The following is an 18115-nucleotide window of genomic DNA, read 5'->3' on the forward strand; positions in this document are numbered from 1 at the left end:
AACAAAAATAAGCCCCCTGTAAAGAAAGGACATCTTACTATTCATCTCTGAAGAAAAATAGCGGAGAAAATACAAACAATCTCAGGTTTCTTTTTAGCACTGTAGCCAGGCTCACAAAACTTATTAGTGAACTTTAATCTTCACTAATAATGATTTATTTCTTCACAAATAAAATTTTAGCCATTGGAGAATACATCATTTATAACCATCTCACAGATGTATGACATATAGCTACTTTTTTATTAATTTTTTATTATTATTTATTAATATTAAATATGTATAGTTTCTCTCCAATTGATCTTTCTAAGCTAACTTCAATAATCACTTCCTCCAAATACCCAGTGTGTCTATCAAACCCCATTCCTACAAGACTGCTCAAAAAAGTCCCATCATTAATTAATGCTTCAATTAATGCTTAAATCTTAAATCTTAAATATGATCAATTTATCTTTAATAATGGGCTCTGTACCACAGGCCTTTTAAGGCAGCAGTAATTAAACCATTATTTAAAAAGTCATCACTTGACCCAAATGTCTTAACTAATTATAGGCCAATGTACAACCTTCCTTTTTATCTAAAATCTTGGAAGAGTAGTTGTAAAACAGCTAACTGATCATCTGCAGAGGACTAGTTTATTTAAGAGTTTTAAGAATTTTCAAAACTCCTCAAGGTACTGAAACATTACTAATGAAGGCTACAAATGATCTTTTTATGTCCTTTGACAGTGGACTCACTGTGCATGTCCTGCTGGACCTCAATGCAGCATTCAATACTGTTGACCACAATATTTTATTACAGGGATTAGAACGTGCCATAGTTATTAAAGGTACTGGGCTGCAATGGTTTCAATCATATCGTGTCAGGATGTGGGAGTGAGTAAGGGGCAGTGCCAGGGAAGGCTGGCCAGTGCAGCTGGAGATGATCATCAGATCATGCCTCCCCTATTTGACCAGCACGCCAGGACCTAGAGAAGAGAAGAAGAGAGTGAGCAGGCATCACAACTACAAGGTAAAAATTGTAAATAAAATATTGATAACACTAAAATATTGTGTGTTTGTGGGTCATGCTGGGCAGGAAGGACACAAACTTACATGAAAATCAGTCTGCTTTAAACACACCAGTTAAATGGTGTTCCGCAGAGTTTGATGCTAGGACCATTTCTGTTTACACTATACACGCTTCCCTTAGGCAGTATCAATCGAAGGCATAGCATACATTTTTATTGCTATGCAGATGATACCCAGCTTTGTTTATCCATGAAGCCAGATGATACACAACAGTTAATTAAACTGCAGGAATGTCTTAAAGATGTTAAAGACCTCAAAATTTCTGCTTCAAAATTCGGATAAAATTGAGGTTATAGTACTCTGCTTTAAACATTTTAGAAATATGGTGTCTTTTGACCAGGATATGTCCTTCAATGTGCATATTAAGCAAATGTGTGCTAATGCTTTCTTGCATCTGTACAATATCTCTAAAATCAGATACATCCTGTCTACCAGTGATACTGAAAATTTGATCTTTCTGAGTTTATTCAGTTTTTACTTTCAGGCTGGACTATTTGTACTTATTATCAGGCTGTCCTGAAATCTCCTCGAAAAGCCCTCAGTTGATCCAAAATGCTGCAGCAAGAGTACTGACAGGGACTAGAAAGAGAGAGCATATTTCTCCCAGTTGGCTTTTCTTCATTGGCTTCCTGTTAAATTCACTCAAATTTCAAATCATCTTCTTCACATACAAGGTCTTGAATAATCATAACAATGACAATAATAATTCTGCATTTAATCATTAGTAATTATTCATCTCTGGCTGTCTTATGTCTTTTGTCCTGTCTTTCTCATAGTGGACATTTATTTGTTGGGGTATTCTCTGTATTATTATAGGGTGCTGAAATACAGTATAAAGCACCTTGAGGTGACTGTTGTTGTGATTTGGGGCTATATAAGTAAAATTTAACTGAATTGAAAGAAAGTTAAAATTTGAAGGGCAAAAAGTTGAAAGAGTCAAGCTCATCTTAGCAGTATTTAATCTATAGAAGAAGTTGAAAAAAGCCCGTGATTAAAAGGTTGTGTGTTAAAACAGTTTAATCATAATAGATGGAATACTATCCAAAAGTCTTAATCCACCTGTATTGTGCTAGGAGAATAAGAAATAGGCACAGGGATTTATTGAAACATGTAAAAACATACATAGAAATGCAGTATATAAGGCAAAAAACTGAGTTTGTACAGATCTAATGAGCTTGAACTTTAGTGTGACCACCTTTATTCTCCAACACAGCCTGAACACCTTTAGGTAAGTTTTCTTGTAATTTCTTCAGTGGTCTTCAGGAATAGTTCTCTGGGACATTCAAAGCTCTTCTTTGGAAGTTGGCTGCTTTTTGTTCCATTCTCTGCCGAGATGATCCCACAATGCTTCAAAAACATTGACGTCTGGGCCCCAGGTGAAGTCAGTCCATGACTGATATTACTCCACTGTGTAATTTTCTATTCAGGTGTCCTTGCACTGCACTGGCAGTGTGTCTGCGTTCATTGTCATGCTGAAAAATGAAGCTATTATCAACCAGGTGCTTGCATGGTGAGTCAAAATCTGACAAAGACAATGGATAAAATTGTTCTCCAATAATTTGAAATTGTTTGCTTAAAAACCGTCACATTAAACTAATTTACTATGCTTAAATGTCTTTTTTTTTAATCACAAAAATATTTAAAAAACTAAAATCTTAGTTAGTAGTTGAAATTATTCAAAATGTACAGTTGAACTTGATATTTTGGCAAAGTAGCTGTAAGTTAGTACAAATGTAAACAAAACCAGTCTAATTATTTAAATGAAAAAAGGACTTGAGTATAGGTATAAATTAGTACGTAGATGAATAAATGCTTGGTACTGCCTGACTTTGTCATACCTTTTACAGGCAGGTCAGCTGTAGTCAATCACAAAAATGGCCATTTACCGAACAAGTCAATCATACAATATAAAAAGTAAAAAATGCTTTTTTCTCTAAATTTTCTCCAACAAAAGATTTCCCCTCGTCCCAAAACTGTCCAGAAAGGTGAAGAAATTGCCTTAAATGGGATTTCCTTACTATATATCTTGTCAGATAGCTGCAAGAAGTGTGGTAAGAGCAAGTGGATTTTGGTCGAGGTCCTGAGGTGTTTAAATTACACACCTGTAAGGCTTTTCGCTGCCTGACTCTATCCAATTTTGCACTGCTGCCGTGTCTTTTGAACCTTTGTAGTGTTCTACACTCTGATGTACTGACTCACAGGCACAGGGGCTTCATCTTCTGGAAAGTTCCAGATTATTGTGGCAATTGGTCTTGAGTTGATTCTGCTGAGGGGCAGATTCTCCCAGAATTTATTCAGAGCCTGTTTTTCCTGCTGCTATTCAATCTCTGCAAAATCCTCTTCTAATGGTTGCAGAAGCTGTTACTTCTCTGCTCTTCAGCATTTTCTTGCTCCCTAAAAATGCTCAGTAATTCTTTTTTTTTAAACTACTCCCAACATTGCACCCTCCAGGTAAGGATTGTTTTGTTTTTTTCTCTCTCTTTTTTTTCTAAGAGTCTTGTAAGTCTAGAGAGAGAAAAAGTACAATACAGTAGAAAGTGAAAGCCTGTAAATTGTTTTCTTCAGTTCAAAATGCCCCGAAAGGTTATTTCAGAGTTGTCTCATTTGTTGTATGCTGCTTTTTTTTTTTCTTTCAGTAAGAGCAGACATCAGAACCATATCCTAAAGTCTTTTATTAACCAATTTCTGTTTCTCTGCATTATTATAGGTCTCAGGATGCAGCTGCTTCATTTTTTTCTGAATATTTCAAATGCATAGAGTTCATTGTAACAATCTTCAGATCATAAGCATGTCAGGGGACCATTATCTGTCCGGAAATTATAAACACAGCACGTGACTACCACTACTTAGTATATCAAGGTCAACAACATGACAAAGATGATTGTTAGGGCAGCACACATTTACATCCGGATGAAGGTCGTCCTTGACACGCCAAGGCTAAGCAGGAAGCACAAAGTTGCAGTGTGCTGCATGTGGACAGTTGCTGCCATTAGCAGAGATGACCACTGTTGTGTTTCTGTAATAAGATGAAAAGCTGTCTCCTCTTTATCTTCACTTGTCAGCTCATATATTCACACAGCAGTCTGCTCTTGACATCAGCTGCTAAAATATACACTTTATGCTCTGCAAATTGCTCTTGAAAAGCACTGTGTAAAGTGTCTAATCAGCCGCTGCACCACCATGCCTTGCAAGGCGCTTTTTTTTGTGAGATAAAATCTGAGAAAATGATCTCAAGAAAAGAAGCCATTTAATTAGTTTTAAATGGGAAACATTAGATGGTTTTCCTTCAATATTCTTGTTTTCAAAAAACCTTTTTAGCTTGGTAAAAGAATATGTGGAAACAAAGAAACTGTGTTTGATTAACTTTTCCTTTTGCAGATACCAGTCTGGATAATCGACTGTGCTATTTTCTGATATAATTTCACATTAAAGGCTTTAGACACCAGACACAGTCACAAACACTGCTAATGCTTTTCAGTTGTGTGGGGTTTTTTTTCGAACATAAATGTGTTTGTGATGAGACAAAAAGCCTTTCTCAAACAATCTTTCAAAAACACGATTTGTATTGAATGGCGTTGCTGTTTTTATGAAACATATTTGTTTCATAACATTAACTTGGGTGATGAGTAGCATTGCAGTTTGTTATTTTTAATCTAAATAAAAACTCTTTGCTTCATAGGTGATCTCAAAAGCTGTTTGAGAGAAAAGTAAATCAATATTTACCCAATAATGAATTTGGAGCTTCATTTCTGCCAACATTCACACTTTTTACAAGCAGACATCTCTTAAGTAGTCGAGGTGGCAAAAGGCAGTCAACAAACGAGGTCGGAAAATGCAAACACATTAATCTTAGGCGGGATTTCCAAACTTCCTGTTCTATGGTTATGTGTCATTACGTTGCAGAAAAGGCAGAAAGGCTGTTAACTTTGTGTCTCTCTTGTCTCTGTTGTGTCTTTATTGCAGTTGTGTAATGACCAGCACACATTATGCTTTTTCTCGCTCCCTCTCTCTCTGCCTCTCTCGCTCATCACTTCGGCTTTGACATTTAAAAGTGCTGCAGATCTCGCGCACACGTAGTGCTCGCCAAATGCCACAGCTATAGTTGAACATTTGAAAAGCGCTCAACGATTCAAGGCCAGAAATGAATGATGGAAATACGCTATTATTTATTTCAGAACCGCTTCGTGTTCCTTAACAAAATGGAAATGAATGAATGAGGAAAAGATGGTTTGAATTACCCTCTTTACTGAGCAAAATCCAACAAAGCATATTTACTACTACACGTGAAGTATGCACAGAAATAACCTAATGCACAGTCTTTCAAGGTGGAGGCAAATAAACATTTACATTAGTTCAACACATTGTTAAATGGCTCGCGTAAAGATCCTGTAAGGTTGGTGTTAAAATGCACAAGAATCTAATTATGGAGAACCATTACACAAAACACTTGCAACAACAAAAGCAAAGTCAAAGCTTAAAATGGCTTTTTAAGCAACCAGTAGCATATTATTCAGGTTAATAAGCATCATCTACACATGAATCCTTGCAATCTAAGCTGGCTGATGTTTTAGCCCCATAGCCAGCTGCACAGCAGTGTGGCTGTTGTATGTGAAAGCCTTACACCCCCATGTTGTGGGTTTTGGTGTTTTAACAATGACTTATCATTTTACTCCTTTTGTCTGTCAGCGTGAGCGCTTACAAGATTAAATCTGGAGTGTAGAAGAAGATTCACTGGATCACGTCTGGCTTCGGTGGCCTCATGCATTCGACTGAGCTGGAGATCATATCATTCTTGTGCCCGTTCGTCCACAAAGTCACTTACGTGTAGTTTTCTTGAGGGTCGGCATTATTTGCAACAACACCCGGCAAATCTGCCACAATGGTGGAGGTGTAAAGGCGCGGCATTCTGTGAGACACCGTCAGGACGCTTGACCCTTGTCGCCGGTCTTTTGCTTTTCCTTTTCTCCAGGGCAGCAAGTGGAGACACAGGTAAGAGAGGAATTTGTTATGCAGCGAAGCATAAATGAATGGGTTGTAGCAAGCGGAGCTCATGGCAAAGAGGTGACTGGACACCTGGATGACGTTGATATAGTTCTTCCCCAGGATGGAGAAGTCTGTGTCCAGGTCACGGATCAGGTTCACCACCTGTGGAGTAAACATCGGTTTCCAAAACATTAATTCAAGGGAAAATTGCCATTTTTCTACTGCCAACAGATAGTCTAGCAAAGAAATACAAATTAGAAGAAGTAAAATTGCTAAGTTGGCACAACAAAAAAGAAAGAAAATGCCAATTTCTTCACCACATACAGAGTCTTTCCTGGCTGCCTAAACATCAAGTCACTGTGCCCAATTGAACTGTCAGTTTGTGTGCAGATGTGTTTATTGCTGAGGCAGACTGTGTTCCCTCTGGACAAAGGCAGGCTGGCTGTTTATCCCTGTTTTATCCCTCCCTCAAAGTTAAGATAACCTGCTAAGATCCGATTCATAAGGTGAAACCTCTCCTAATTTACATTCCCATATATTTGCATATTCTTCAAACCTGCAATCTCATGTTTTGTTCACCTGTAAAGGAAGCCAGGAGAAGGCAAAGCAGAGAACGGACACCAGCAGCAGGCAGAAGGTCTTCTTCCTCCGTCTGCTCCAGGTGGCCCGTGCAGATCTCAGCTCCGTGCATGCTGTCAAGCCCGAAGTCATCCTGTGTTTCAGCTGATAGGAAATGGCACAGTAGGAAATGGAGACAGCAACCAGTGGGACAAAGTAGGAGAAGAAGAGAATGAAACAGGAGTAAATGAGGCGACCCTGCTCCTGGCCATCCCAGAACTCCTCACACACAGCCATCTGCAGGCCTGCAGCCTGAAGGTCCAGGTAGACAGTGTGCAGTGCCGTAGGCGTGGATAGAGCCAGAGAGGACAGCCAGATCAGGACCACGAGAACCCAGCAGAAGCGGTAGCCTGCTCTCTTTCGGATGGGATAAGCCACAACTACGTAACGATCCACCGCGATGGCCATGAGGGAGAGGACGGCGGCGTAAACAGCTGCAGATTGCATGACGGTGACAAAATGGCACATGTGGGATCCAAACACCCATCCGCGCTTGTCAAATGCATAGGACGCCGTCAAAGGGACGCAGAAGATGCACATCACCAGGTCAACGAGTGCCAGGTTGCTGATGAGAAAATTGGTCGTGTTGTGTCTTTTCTTATTGTGCCAGATGAGGAAGAGCAGGAGGAGGTTGCCAGAGCATGCAACCAGGACCACAGCAGAGTAGAGAGGGATGAAGATGAGCTTCAGGTTAAACAGGAGGTCGAGCCCAGAGAAAGAGGGGGCTGAGAACTGGGAGGCTGAGAAGATGGAGCGAGAAGAGTTGCAGCAGAAAGAGGAGGACGACGAGGAGTCAGGCAAGAGCGAAGATGAAGAGGAGGCTGGAGTAGAAAAGTTCACCTTGGTTCGATTCAGTGATCTTTCCCAGTCCATAGCTGCGGAAATAACAAGCATATTTTGCATGACTCATTTAATATTTCTGTGTAATTTATTAATCAACATTTTGATTGAAGCCAGTATGGCAGCGTCTGGGTGTTTAAACATTTTAAAAGGCTAATTGAAGCTCATCTTCAAAACTCTCAGCACACATTTCTCCTCACATTTCTCTCTTTACTTCTCCAAAAGCCTTTCCAGTTATCTTTGATCCATTATCTAAAGTTTAAAAAAAAAAGGGAAGAAAGCTCGCATTGACTGGACGGATGATTTCTGGTTACGAAAAGCAGAAATCATCCTCAAAATCATAGTAACTTCTCAGAGGTGGTCATCCCACACATCTGCTGGAACATCTGCACTTAATAATCTAGGCTGACGTCGGTGATTTTTATTGTCACTCAGAAATAAGAAATACTCATCAACTGGCATCACACAATCAGATGTTATGCAAGAGTGTGAAAATGGGCATGAATGCAGATTCGTTTCACATTCTGTGACTGCTGAATGAGAGACTTGGCTGTGAGAGAAGAAAAGAAAAAAATCACTGAATAAAATGAGAGTGAAACCACAGAAAATTGTAAGATCAGAGGAGGAGTCTATGAATAACACCTGTAGTCAAAATTGGGCTGATTGGTGTAATTTTGGCATGAGCACTGGCTACAGTTTCAGCTTTCATTAACATGAAAAAAGGCTAAAAATATTGTTTCATCTAAAAAACTCACACAACCAAGAAAAGAAGATATTTATGCCCAAAATTCAGACTTTAAGTAATTTAATAACATATACATTTTTCATGTAATTTTGTTACAATTTAATGTCTTTGATTTGGTATACATTGAGTTTATACCGAACACATTTTCCTTAATGATTCATTTTGTTTTGTTTGGCATGTTTTATATATCTAGCTGCTGTTTTAATTTAAAAATATTGCATCATGTACATTAAGCAAAAAATAATAATAATAATTAATGGGCCGACTGCCTCATTATGCGTTCATCATACTGAATATGAACAATCATAAAAGTGTAATTTCCCAAGGAAGCTAATTAAATCATGATCAGAGCAGATATTCTTCCTTTACTGACTCAACCAAGTTCCTATATTGACCTTTTCTGATCAGGCCGCTCATAACAATTCATGCAACCATGTCTTCTCTAAGATACAAAAGGGATCCAAAATCATTCATAAATATGGAAAGCATCAACCTATTTTTACCTGAAGTGGTCGACCTCGGATTGGAAATTTATTTCCTCAAAAGGAAGAAGATCTGAGTCAAATTTCACAATCAGCCACTTGGCAATTTTGAAGTGCAGAGTAAATGAAAAAGTACCTGTTGGAGATATCAGATGCACCTGTTTGAGTCCTTTTCCTGCAGGGAGTCCCGCTGTTGTGCAGCCGCGCTCATTCGCTGCAGCTTGCTCTGCTTCAGAATAAAGAGGTGTGCTCTTTCTCTCTCTCTCGCTCTCTCTCTCCCTCCAACAAGGCATACAGTAAGGGCTGAAGTGAGTGAGTGAGTCACCTCCAGTAAAATCATTCTAATCTCCTATAATGTTTCTCTTGGGGAGTCCATCTCAGCTAGAAAATGACAAATTTATGATGACCTTGAGCCTCTTTATGGTATAATATCGCTCATGACATCATTATCATTTTTCTAGTGGGACTTACATTATGTCTGAGATTTTATATACTCAACTTATGCCCTTTATGTTAACATTCCTACGACATTCTCATTCATGTTATCCCAAGTTTGGTCAGAAACAGACACTGGGATGGAAACACCGAGGAGGACCAGAATTATTATTTTGAATATGTTGTGCACCCCCGCCCTCCACGGAGTGCCATGAATGAAGGATCCTGCTGTGAGGTTCTCCACAAAGCGGACACTTTCTAGACAAAGCATTAGGGAAACAGAATACAAATTGAACAATTAAGATGTTTCTCCAGCAGTTCGCATTAAATATTCATAATCTCAAAACTAATTTGAAAAAAATTGTGAGTCTCAGTCAAAACCAGCATGATCGAATGATTCATCAAGGGTAATACCGAATGGCATTCGTTGCTTGACTGTTTCGCTGCTTGAAAGGAACACAGATCTCATTGTGAAGATAATGAAGATGCCCAAAAGTGCAGTTAATCATATTCATGTGCAGAAACCATGTAGTCTCCAGATTTTCATCAAATTCAGAGCAAAAAGTGGCACCACTATTTTAAAGTACATTTTAGTATGAACTTCTTACGATGACATTTTAGGCTCAAAATCTTCTAACATAAAGGTACGATATCATTAGTGTTTCAATTTCAATGGAGCTCCAGTAAGTGTTGCTTTGAAATGCATTTACATGGCTATCACATTTTAATATTGATAGCTACAACATGGTAAACGATGAGGACATGGCCATTTTTCCTTCCTTTAAGAGTAAATTTAGCACTATTGGGAGAAGCTTAAAATCTGGCTTGTTTGTAGAGAAGACTCAAAGCACCGAACATACAGCCACCGTAATGGTTTTCTGTCTGTTGCTCATTTTTCTGTGTGATGTTTACTGTTAGGACACATCGGAACAGTTTAAAATAACACAGACTGGTCTGCTTTAGAGCACACAGCCTCTCCTTCCACAGACCACTTTTTCCCACTTTGATTTAACTGGACACTGATGTGGACAGGGCTGTCGAGCTGGCCTTTCTTCAGTCTGATAAGTTCCTGTGGTGAAGGTAACAGTTTGTTCTAGCAGCATCCACCAAGTAATCAAATGGTGTACCACCTCAGAGTCTTTCTTTACGGTGACCACTCTAGTTCTGAATCACTTGTACATGTCATGTATACTATGTCCAAGTGTGGGAGACGCGACAGCTACAGGTGATTAGCCATTTTTGGCTAATTGCTCTCTTTTTTTCACTGTGCCACCAGAATGCGCAAAGCACACAGCAAAACCTCACGTGTGTCACAAAAAGCAAGCGGCCCCATTACGTGTCCACCTGATGGAGCCTATTTTCAGGTCCTAGACAGGGGTTCTGCTTGTTTGATGACTGAGTGCCAATTTAGGGAGCCAGCATTCAGCTGAGGGCTGCAGACGAAAAATGCACCCATCAAACAAACTAAGTGCAAATGCAATAATTCATGTATTAAATACCGAGCAGCCAGAAGCCTGTTTAGATTTGCTATTTTAGGTAATGTTGGAAATGTGTTGGTTGAAAGAATGGTGGTGGATTATGGTGGTTTCGTCACACCAGTCATCACCAGTTGTATTTGGAAATACTTTTTTTAAACAGTTCATCTAGTTTGCACTGAATTAAATGTACAGTAGTTCCTGTTGTCATTAGGTCTACACAGAATGCTACTGAAGGCCACACTCTGATATTAAATACATTAAATACACAAGCAAACCACCGCTCCCCAGCGAGACACGGGAAACATACATACATGGATAAATACACATATTTGCTATGATCTAATCTGACATCCCTTTCAGCGCTTGAGTGACTGTCAAATGTACAAATTTATACAACCAATATTTAATTCTGTAAAATATTGAAGATGTTGGCACTCACAGTTTCTTAGACAACGTTTATGCAAAGTTTCATCAAGATCTGTCCACTAATCGAGGAAAAGATCGGAAACATACAATCATTTATAGATAAAATACGATCATTACAGTTTGGTGATGATGTTCAGTTCCCACACATCCACACTTTACTGTGGAACTTACTAAATCATAAGCTAGTCCATCTCAGAGGAAGTTGCACTGACGATATATCCCCAAAAATTACAAACTTGCTTGTGTTGATATTAGCAAAGAGATGTTTGTTTTCCTTCAGAGATTTTCTTTCTTCACCACATCCTGTTTATAGGAGCTCCACTAAGCTGTAGCTGCTGCTGCTGCTGGGATTTAGTTTATTAACAAGGGACCTTGCTGGGAGGAATTTACTTCAGCTGTCTCAGTGTGGGGACTGTGACCATAGATCCCAATACAGATTGTACTGAGAGTCTGTAGATTTGGACATGTAAGTTATATGAGACTAGGAATGGGTTTATAGTTAAGAGAGGCTCTGCTGTGTGCAGAGGTAGAGTGGAAGGCATCCCACTGAGAAGCTGCGGAAGATAAAATGAGAGCAATGTAAATTAAAAATTAATTTATAAAGTATTCATTATTGTACTTTCTGTGCAAGGGAATCAATCCATGGGCTCTCATTTGAAGCATTTCATTGAAAGTTGTGATGGATATTTTTGGAACATAGTAATTATTAAACAAAGACATGAAAGATCAAGCTTTTGTGGGTCAGCTATTTTTTAGCTATTTTTCTTTTTCTTTTTCAAGGACTGATCTTTAGGGCTAAATGGCTTTTCTAAACTCTCTTTCTCGGTGGACATCAAAGTAGATTTCATTATTAACATATTCCAGTGAAAATGTCATTTTAATTACTGCTGAGCCCGAGCCAGATTTTAGTTTCTTCCCACTCAGGGCTTCATAGCGTCTATTATCCCAGTCCAACCTATTACCACAAACCGCGTCTCTGTGAGCCCACTACAGCTGGACCCTAAGTATTATTAATAATGGTAAGGATGTTCTAGAATAAGCTAAATAAAGTCTACTTTATTAAATCAAGGTAAATGTCAGAATATGTTCTCCACTTGAATGAGAAATGAGGACAAAGACTGTTTTGTTGAGATGCTTTTTCTGATCTCACTCTCTCAGCCGTTTAGATCCAAGAGTAATCTAATTCAAGGGACATCCAAAGGTTTTCATGTCAAGGACCCCCAATTGAATTAAGTCCTATTAAATAATGATGCCATGGCTGCTGTTACTCAAATGAACACAATTTGATTCAGTTTATTTAATTCAGAATTACACTTGGATGCCAATCCATAAATCGTCTGTACGTTTTAATACATATTACCTTTAAGAAGTTTATAATGTCCTTTTTCGAGCTGTAACGCTTTAAAGAGTTGTTATAACTTTGGTTATTTTGTAGGGATTCATTTGTGGCGCCGAGAGGAATCACTAGAATTTTCTACATATAAACTGAATATATACAATATAACCATCCAATGAATAGCTTTCAATGAGGACAATGAAATTGTCTCACAGAATTGACAATTGAAATAAAAACAACAGCCAAAACTGACCAATACTGCCTTCGAGTTCCTAGCTTCCACGCACAAAAAGCCTAAATAACTCGTAATTTGAGCAGCCCTGCCTGATTAAAGCCCACAGCTTCCACTTGTCCTTTCACAACTTGCAGTCTTCGAGTTCAAGCAGCGATACCAGTGTGATATCATGAGTCATTTCCTTTCAAGAGTTAAAGACCTCTTCTCTCGAAAATGTGTTCTTCTTACTCCTACTTGATTCGAATGTGTGACCTTCATTGTGGAGAATGATGCATGTTCAAAATTTAACGCTAGAATTTGCTGAAGGGGGTCAACTTTCTCTCTGCGCTGCTTAAATTTCATTTACCCTGACATTTTGAAATGAAGATATTTACATTTTCATCCATTTTTTGGGGATGTGTGTTTCAAAACATGTTCACTGTGCACCATTTCAGACACAAATTATTATTTCAGACCAAGCAGAGCATTTTATCATGTCTGGTGGTCTTTACTTTATGTCATTCAGAGCCACGAGGGACTTTGTGAAACAGGCTGTGGACTCGCTGTGACTGCTAAAGACACTGGCTTGTAAAATGGTGAATGAATCAAACTCGGTTCTTTGCTGCCATCTAAAGAAACTGTAGTTCTAAAAGCTGACCACAGAGATATAAACCATTGATGAAGACCTTCAAGAATTGATAACATATAAGGCCTTTCCATGGGTATTAATAGGTCAAATAGCTGCTGTGTACTGCTAATCAAATGCATTTGATTATTTGATTCTCAGTAAGTGTGAGCATTCAGGTTTTATCGCAAAGCCAAGAAGAAAAGACATCAGCATTGATCTTCAGGGAACAATTGTTGCTCCCTATCAATCTGGGAAGAGTTTTCAGGCCATTTCCAAACAATCTGAAGTCCATCATTCTACAGCAAGAAAGACTGTTCAGAAGTGGAAGACAGTTAAGGGAGTTACCAGTCTTCCCAGGAGTGGATGTCCCAGGCAATTCAGACCATGGTCAGACCATGTAATGTTCAGAGAAACTGCAAAAAAACAAAACAGGGATACATCTCAAACTCTACAGGCCTCAGTTGGCATGTTAAATTTTAAAGTTCTTAACAGTGCAATTAGAAAAAAGACTGAACACGTATGGTTTGTTTTGAAGGGTTTCCAGAAGAAAGTCTCCTCTTACTAAAAGGAACATGGCAGGACAGATTAAGTTTGCAAAATTGCATTTGAACACAGGACTTCAGGAACAATGTCATTTGGACAGGTGAGACCAGTGGAAATGTCTGCACAGTTGCATGTTTGGCAAAAATCAACCATATCAGCACAAATACCTCATACCAACTATCAGCACGGTGGTGGAGGGGTGATCATTTTTGGCTTGCTTTAAAGCCACAGGACCCGAGCACCTTGCAGTCACCGAGTCACCATAAACTCCTTTGTAAAACGTATTCTAGAGTAATGTGAAGCTATCTGAGAGCTTAAGAATATGGGTCATCCAACAGGACAATGATCCCTAGTACAGCAGCAACTTTACGTCAAAGTCTAGACCTCAACCTGATTGAACCTTAAGAGAGCTGCACATAAAGAATGCCTGCAAATCTCACTGAACTGAAGCAACACTTTATCAATCTCTCCAGGATATGAGAGAATGATAAAGTCATTCAAAAAAAATTTTTTGCCACTGAAGAGGATTCTGCAAGCTACTGAATAATGTGGTGTACTTCACTTTTCACACACTACACACATTTTGGCTTAGTTTGGTTTAAAAAGCAATGAAAAAGTCTCATATGCTGTGTGTTGTTGCTCGTTTAAAGTTAAATTTAAATTATTTAACTTGGTTAGGATCAGATGATTTTTTTATTATGTCCTGGTATATAAAATCTCAGAACTGAAAGAGAGTGTGCTTCATTTGTCACCACATTGCATGTCTAAGCCCTAAAGTACCCCACTGATGATACAGCGTATTGTATCAGACCCAATGTCTTCACTCCCAAAAACTAAAGCAATTCAACAACACGGTCCTTGGAGCTAACAAGCAGACAAATGAACACAATACCATTTTTTAATATTTTATTGAAACATCATTAAAACCTTCGACATGAAATTAACAAAATGTTACACAGTATGTTACAATATTTTTCTGGACTGAATTACATCCATTCTAATTTAGGATGTCAGCTTTTTAATGACAGAAAAATAACATTTTGACAAATGAATGCATCGTTAACGTCACTTCTCATGTGACACTGCATATGGTCCTCAATGAACATCTGCATATGTAGTTAAGAGCCATTCTCGTAAACATAGTAGGAGACACGGACTACAGCTAGAGGATAAAAAGGTATCATTTCAAGCTCTTTATTAGGTGTTCTCAAGGTGCAGTGTCACTGAATAGAGAGGACAAAATGCATGTGAGTTAATAAGTGTTTAACACTCAGTTGCTGGGGATACAGACAGTGATGAGAGGCTATAATCGCTGATAACAAAGGCTTTAGCCAAAACACTGCAATGACACAATGTGAGAGCAGGAAGTCACGTTTACCGACTATATAGGAAGTAAGTTCTTCTTTCCATGTTACCATTTTAATTCACTCATTTCTCTGGCTTGTGAGCGTCATCTTCATCCGGTTTCTGCATCTCTGCCTCTGCGTCCTCTCCGTTTTGCATTTGGTCTGACTCTGCTGATTCCTTATTCTGGGAGGGCCTCAGGAGATATTCCAGCTCTTCCGCACTGATGGCCACCTTCTCTGGAATCAACCACCTCTTGAAGTGTTCGAGAGCACTACAAAGGGATAAAGGGCACGAATAGTTTAGGGTGTTAAGATAAGAAGCAGGCCATCTCCAGATAAGTACTAGACACTTTGAAAGATAAAGATTAAAGTAATTTTGTATTGGGATGAGTAAATGGCACATAGTCTCTTGAATTTAAGGAAAAGTGGAAACAGTGAGATGATGAGTTATTGCTGTAATATGTTAAGTTAGAAAGATATAGGAAAGAAATGAACAAATGATAAAATCACATCTAAAGATGCAATGACTATAAAAAAAAACAAAAAAAACCAACAACAACAACAACAACAACAACAACAACTCCTCCAACAGGATGATTTTCCACATCATGTCCATGTCCTACCTCTCATCCATGTCACCCCCTTGGAAGAGCTCTGAGGTCTGGGTATCGTGTAGGAATCTATCCCAGCATTCCTTCTTGGCTTGAGACAAGGAGTGCAGCATGTCCCTGGAGGTCACATCACTGGACTGGCCCTTTATCTTCTTCAGGCGGTTTTCTGGAGCGAAATGTAGCCAAAAATGTCAGTTTTATAGCTTGGATCAAAGTTACGACATAGATTTTGAATTAAGAATCAAAGAAGAGTGTGAGCTTCGCTACAATGTGTCTTATAAGGCCAGCAAAGATCGCAGATATGCAAAATAACCATGTAGGAGTTAAAGGACTGGTTAGGCTGTAACGGATGTAATGAATTTATTTCAGATGAGAAATAAGAACACCTACTGAAAAAATAAGACATTTAACTCATGAGAAATAAATAAGTGCCAATCTTTCTTTGATTAGGAGACAAAAAACACCTTCTGCGGCAATCTTTGTCTACTGTCAAGTGTTTTGTAACAGTGTTATAGTTTTATATTTTTATTGGTTGTAATTTTTTTTTATTTTTGTTTCTGGTTCAGTTTATTTTTCCATGAAGTTTTATTTCTATCGTTTTAAAGTACACAAGTACACAGAGGGACTATCGAGAGCATCCTGAGCAGCTGCATCACTGTCTGGTATGGTAACTGCACCATATCGGATCGCAATATCCTACAACAGATAGTGAGAACAGCTGAGAAGACTATTGGAGCCTCTCCTCCCTCCATCACAGACACCTATCGCACTCACTGCATCCACATATCCACCAGTATTGTGGAGGACCCCATACACCCCTCACACACACTCTTCACCCTGCTGCATTTGGCAAGAGGTAATGGGCCCTCACTGGAAGACTGAGAAACCGTTCCATCCACCCAGACGCCAGACTCCTGAACACTGACTGACACACACATACAAACATACATACATACCTTCATACACATCACTACCTCAAGCACTTATCTGCACAATCTCACACACACACACACACACACACACACACACACACACACACACACACACACACATATATCAAGTTACATTTTGCACAATGCTCAGTCTTCTGCACAACCCACTGTCATTGTTGCGTTTTTATATTGCATTGTTGTGTCTGCACTGTCTTGTGCCTGTATCGTTCTGTTCTGTCTGGTGTTGCACTGTCTTCGTTTAGTTTTTTGCAATTTTTGCACACTTGCACTTTATGTAGTCCTGTATTGATTGTCTTTTATATGTTATATGTAGCACCATGGTATGGGGCGGAACATTGAACAGCGGAAGGCTGTAATAAAATAATTGACAGATGACACATCTGTGCCACATGCAATATTTTTGGAACTCCCTTATTCACAAAAGGTCGCCACAGGATATTTGATCGGCAGTTTTTACACCGGATGCCCTTCCTGACCCAACCCCAGAGGGATCTGTGTCTCCTTCTGGGATCAAATCAGGGATCCTTCACTTGTTAGGCAAATGTGTCAGCCACTACAAAAACATGGAGAATAAATAGGCAATTCAAGCCTGCTATGCTGAAGAAAACTTTATCTGGTTTCATTTTGCGGGAATTTAGTATCTTATTATTTCCATGCCGCTTGCTGACAGACAGCGAGGAGACATGACAGGAAGTCTGCAGTCTTGAAAAGCTTTTAAAAAAAGGAAATACCTAGAGTGGCTATGTAAATCTCAGAATCCTCCATGGGTTCCCATTTGGCACTGGATGGACTGGTATCTGTCCCATTTGCTTGTCCATTAACCTGCACAGGCGGGTGAAATGAGTCTTTGAAGTCTGTGCTGCTCTCCGGGGTCGCCTCAGTATGCACCTCCGGCAGGCTGGAGCAGATCTCGGACCAAAGCTCCCCGCTGGACCGAACCTCCTGTTTCTCGAAGTCGTCTATCATTCTGGTGCGGCTACTGGGTTAAAGAGATGTCGACATCACGGTCAAAAAAAAAAAAAAAAAAAAAAAATCACACAGTGTTAGTCTGTGGTTGGACGAAGACCCTTTTCTTTCAGTGACACTTGTGTGAGATGTTTGGAAGGTACATACAATTAAGACAAATCAGAAAGCTGATGGTTCGGTTTACATTTACGGCTAAGCTGGTTACTGACCAACTACATGGATAATTACTGTGTATTTAAACGTTTTTCGAGCAGTTTGTTACCATAAAAAATAGAAACATAACTTACCTGTGTGGAAAAAAACTCAAAAGGCTAGAAATTATTAACGCAGATGTATTATTTTAAAGATTAAAGTTTAGCGTTGCTAGCTAAACATATCCATGATCTACAATCTTAAACGACCGACAGCCCACTTCCTCTTTTAGATATATTTGATTAGACGCTG

At 39.0% G+C, this 18115-nt stretch overlaps 2 protein-coding genes and 1 long non-coding RNA gene across 5 annotated transcripts; all 3 read right to left on the reverse strand.

Annotated features, from left to right (window-relative positions):
• Positions 1 to 295: 295 nt before the first annotated feature.
• LOC120434685 lies at positions 296 to 4891 on the reverse strand. Its single transcript, XR_005609279.1, has 3 exons — positions 4791 to 4891; positions 2263 to 2539; positions 296 to 964 (listed from the first exon to the last, which is right to left on the reverse strand). It is a non-coding gene; the product is annotated as an uncharacterized LOC120434685 (long non-coding RNA).
• Positions 4892 to 5312: 421 nt separating this feature from the next.
• Positions 5313 to 8935, reverse strand: prlh2r (prolactin releasing hormone 2 receptor). 2 transcript variants are annotated; one of them, XM_031758307.2, is made up of 3 exons: positions 8872 to 8935; positions 6630 to 7543; positions 5313 to 6212 (listed from the first exon to the last, which is right to left on the reverse strand). In XM_031758307.2, exons 2-3 carry the CDS (start codon positions 7539 to 7541, stop codon positions 5886 to 5888), a joined length of 1239 nt encoding a protein of 412 aa, XP_031614167.1. In that variant the 5' UTR covers positions 7542 to 7543; positions 8872 to 8935; the 3' UTR covers positions 5313 to 5885. The 2 variants fall into 2 exon arrangements, with proteins under 2 accessions (XP_031614167.1, XP_039459643.1); XM_039603709.1 differs by lacking the exon at positions 8872 to 8935 and adding an exon at positions 8757 to 8848.
• A 5751-nt stretch (positions 8936 to 14686) lies between these two features.
• On the reverse strand, positions 14687 to 18107 carry ccdc32 (coiled-coil domain containing 32). Of its 2 annotated transcripts, none has more exons than XM_031758265.2 (4): positions 17959 to 18107; positions 17437 to 17684; positions 15765 to 15918; positions 14687 to 15413 (listed from the first exon to the last, which is right to left on the reverse strand). In XM_031758265.2, exons 2-4 carry the CDS (start codon positions 17669 to 17671, stop codon positions 15224 to 15226), a joined length of 579 nt encoding a protein of 192 aa, XP_031614125.1. In that variant the 5' UTR covers positions 17672 to 17684; positions 17959 to 18107; the 3' UTR covers positions 14687 to 15223. The 2 variants fall into 2 exon arrangements, with proteins under 2 accessions (XP_031614125.1, XP_031614126.1); XM_031758266.2 differs by having other exon boundaries at positions 17437 to 17681; positions 17959 to 18101.
• Between the last annotated feature and the right edge of the window lie 8 nt (positions 18108 to 18115).

Source organism: Oreochromis aureus, linkage group 19 (genome assembly GCF_013358895.1).
Source record: "Oreochromis aureus strain Israel breed Guangdong linkage group 19, ZZ_aureus, whole genome shotgun sequence".
NCBI classification, from domain to species: Eukaryota; Metazoa; Chordata; class Actinopteri; order Cichliformes; family Cichlidae; genus Oreochromis; species Oreochromis aureus.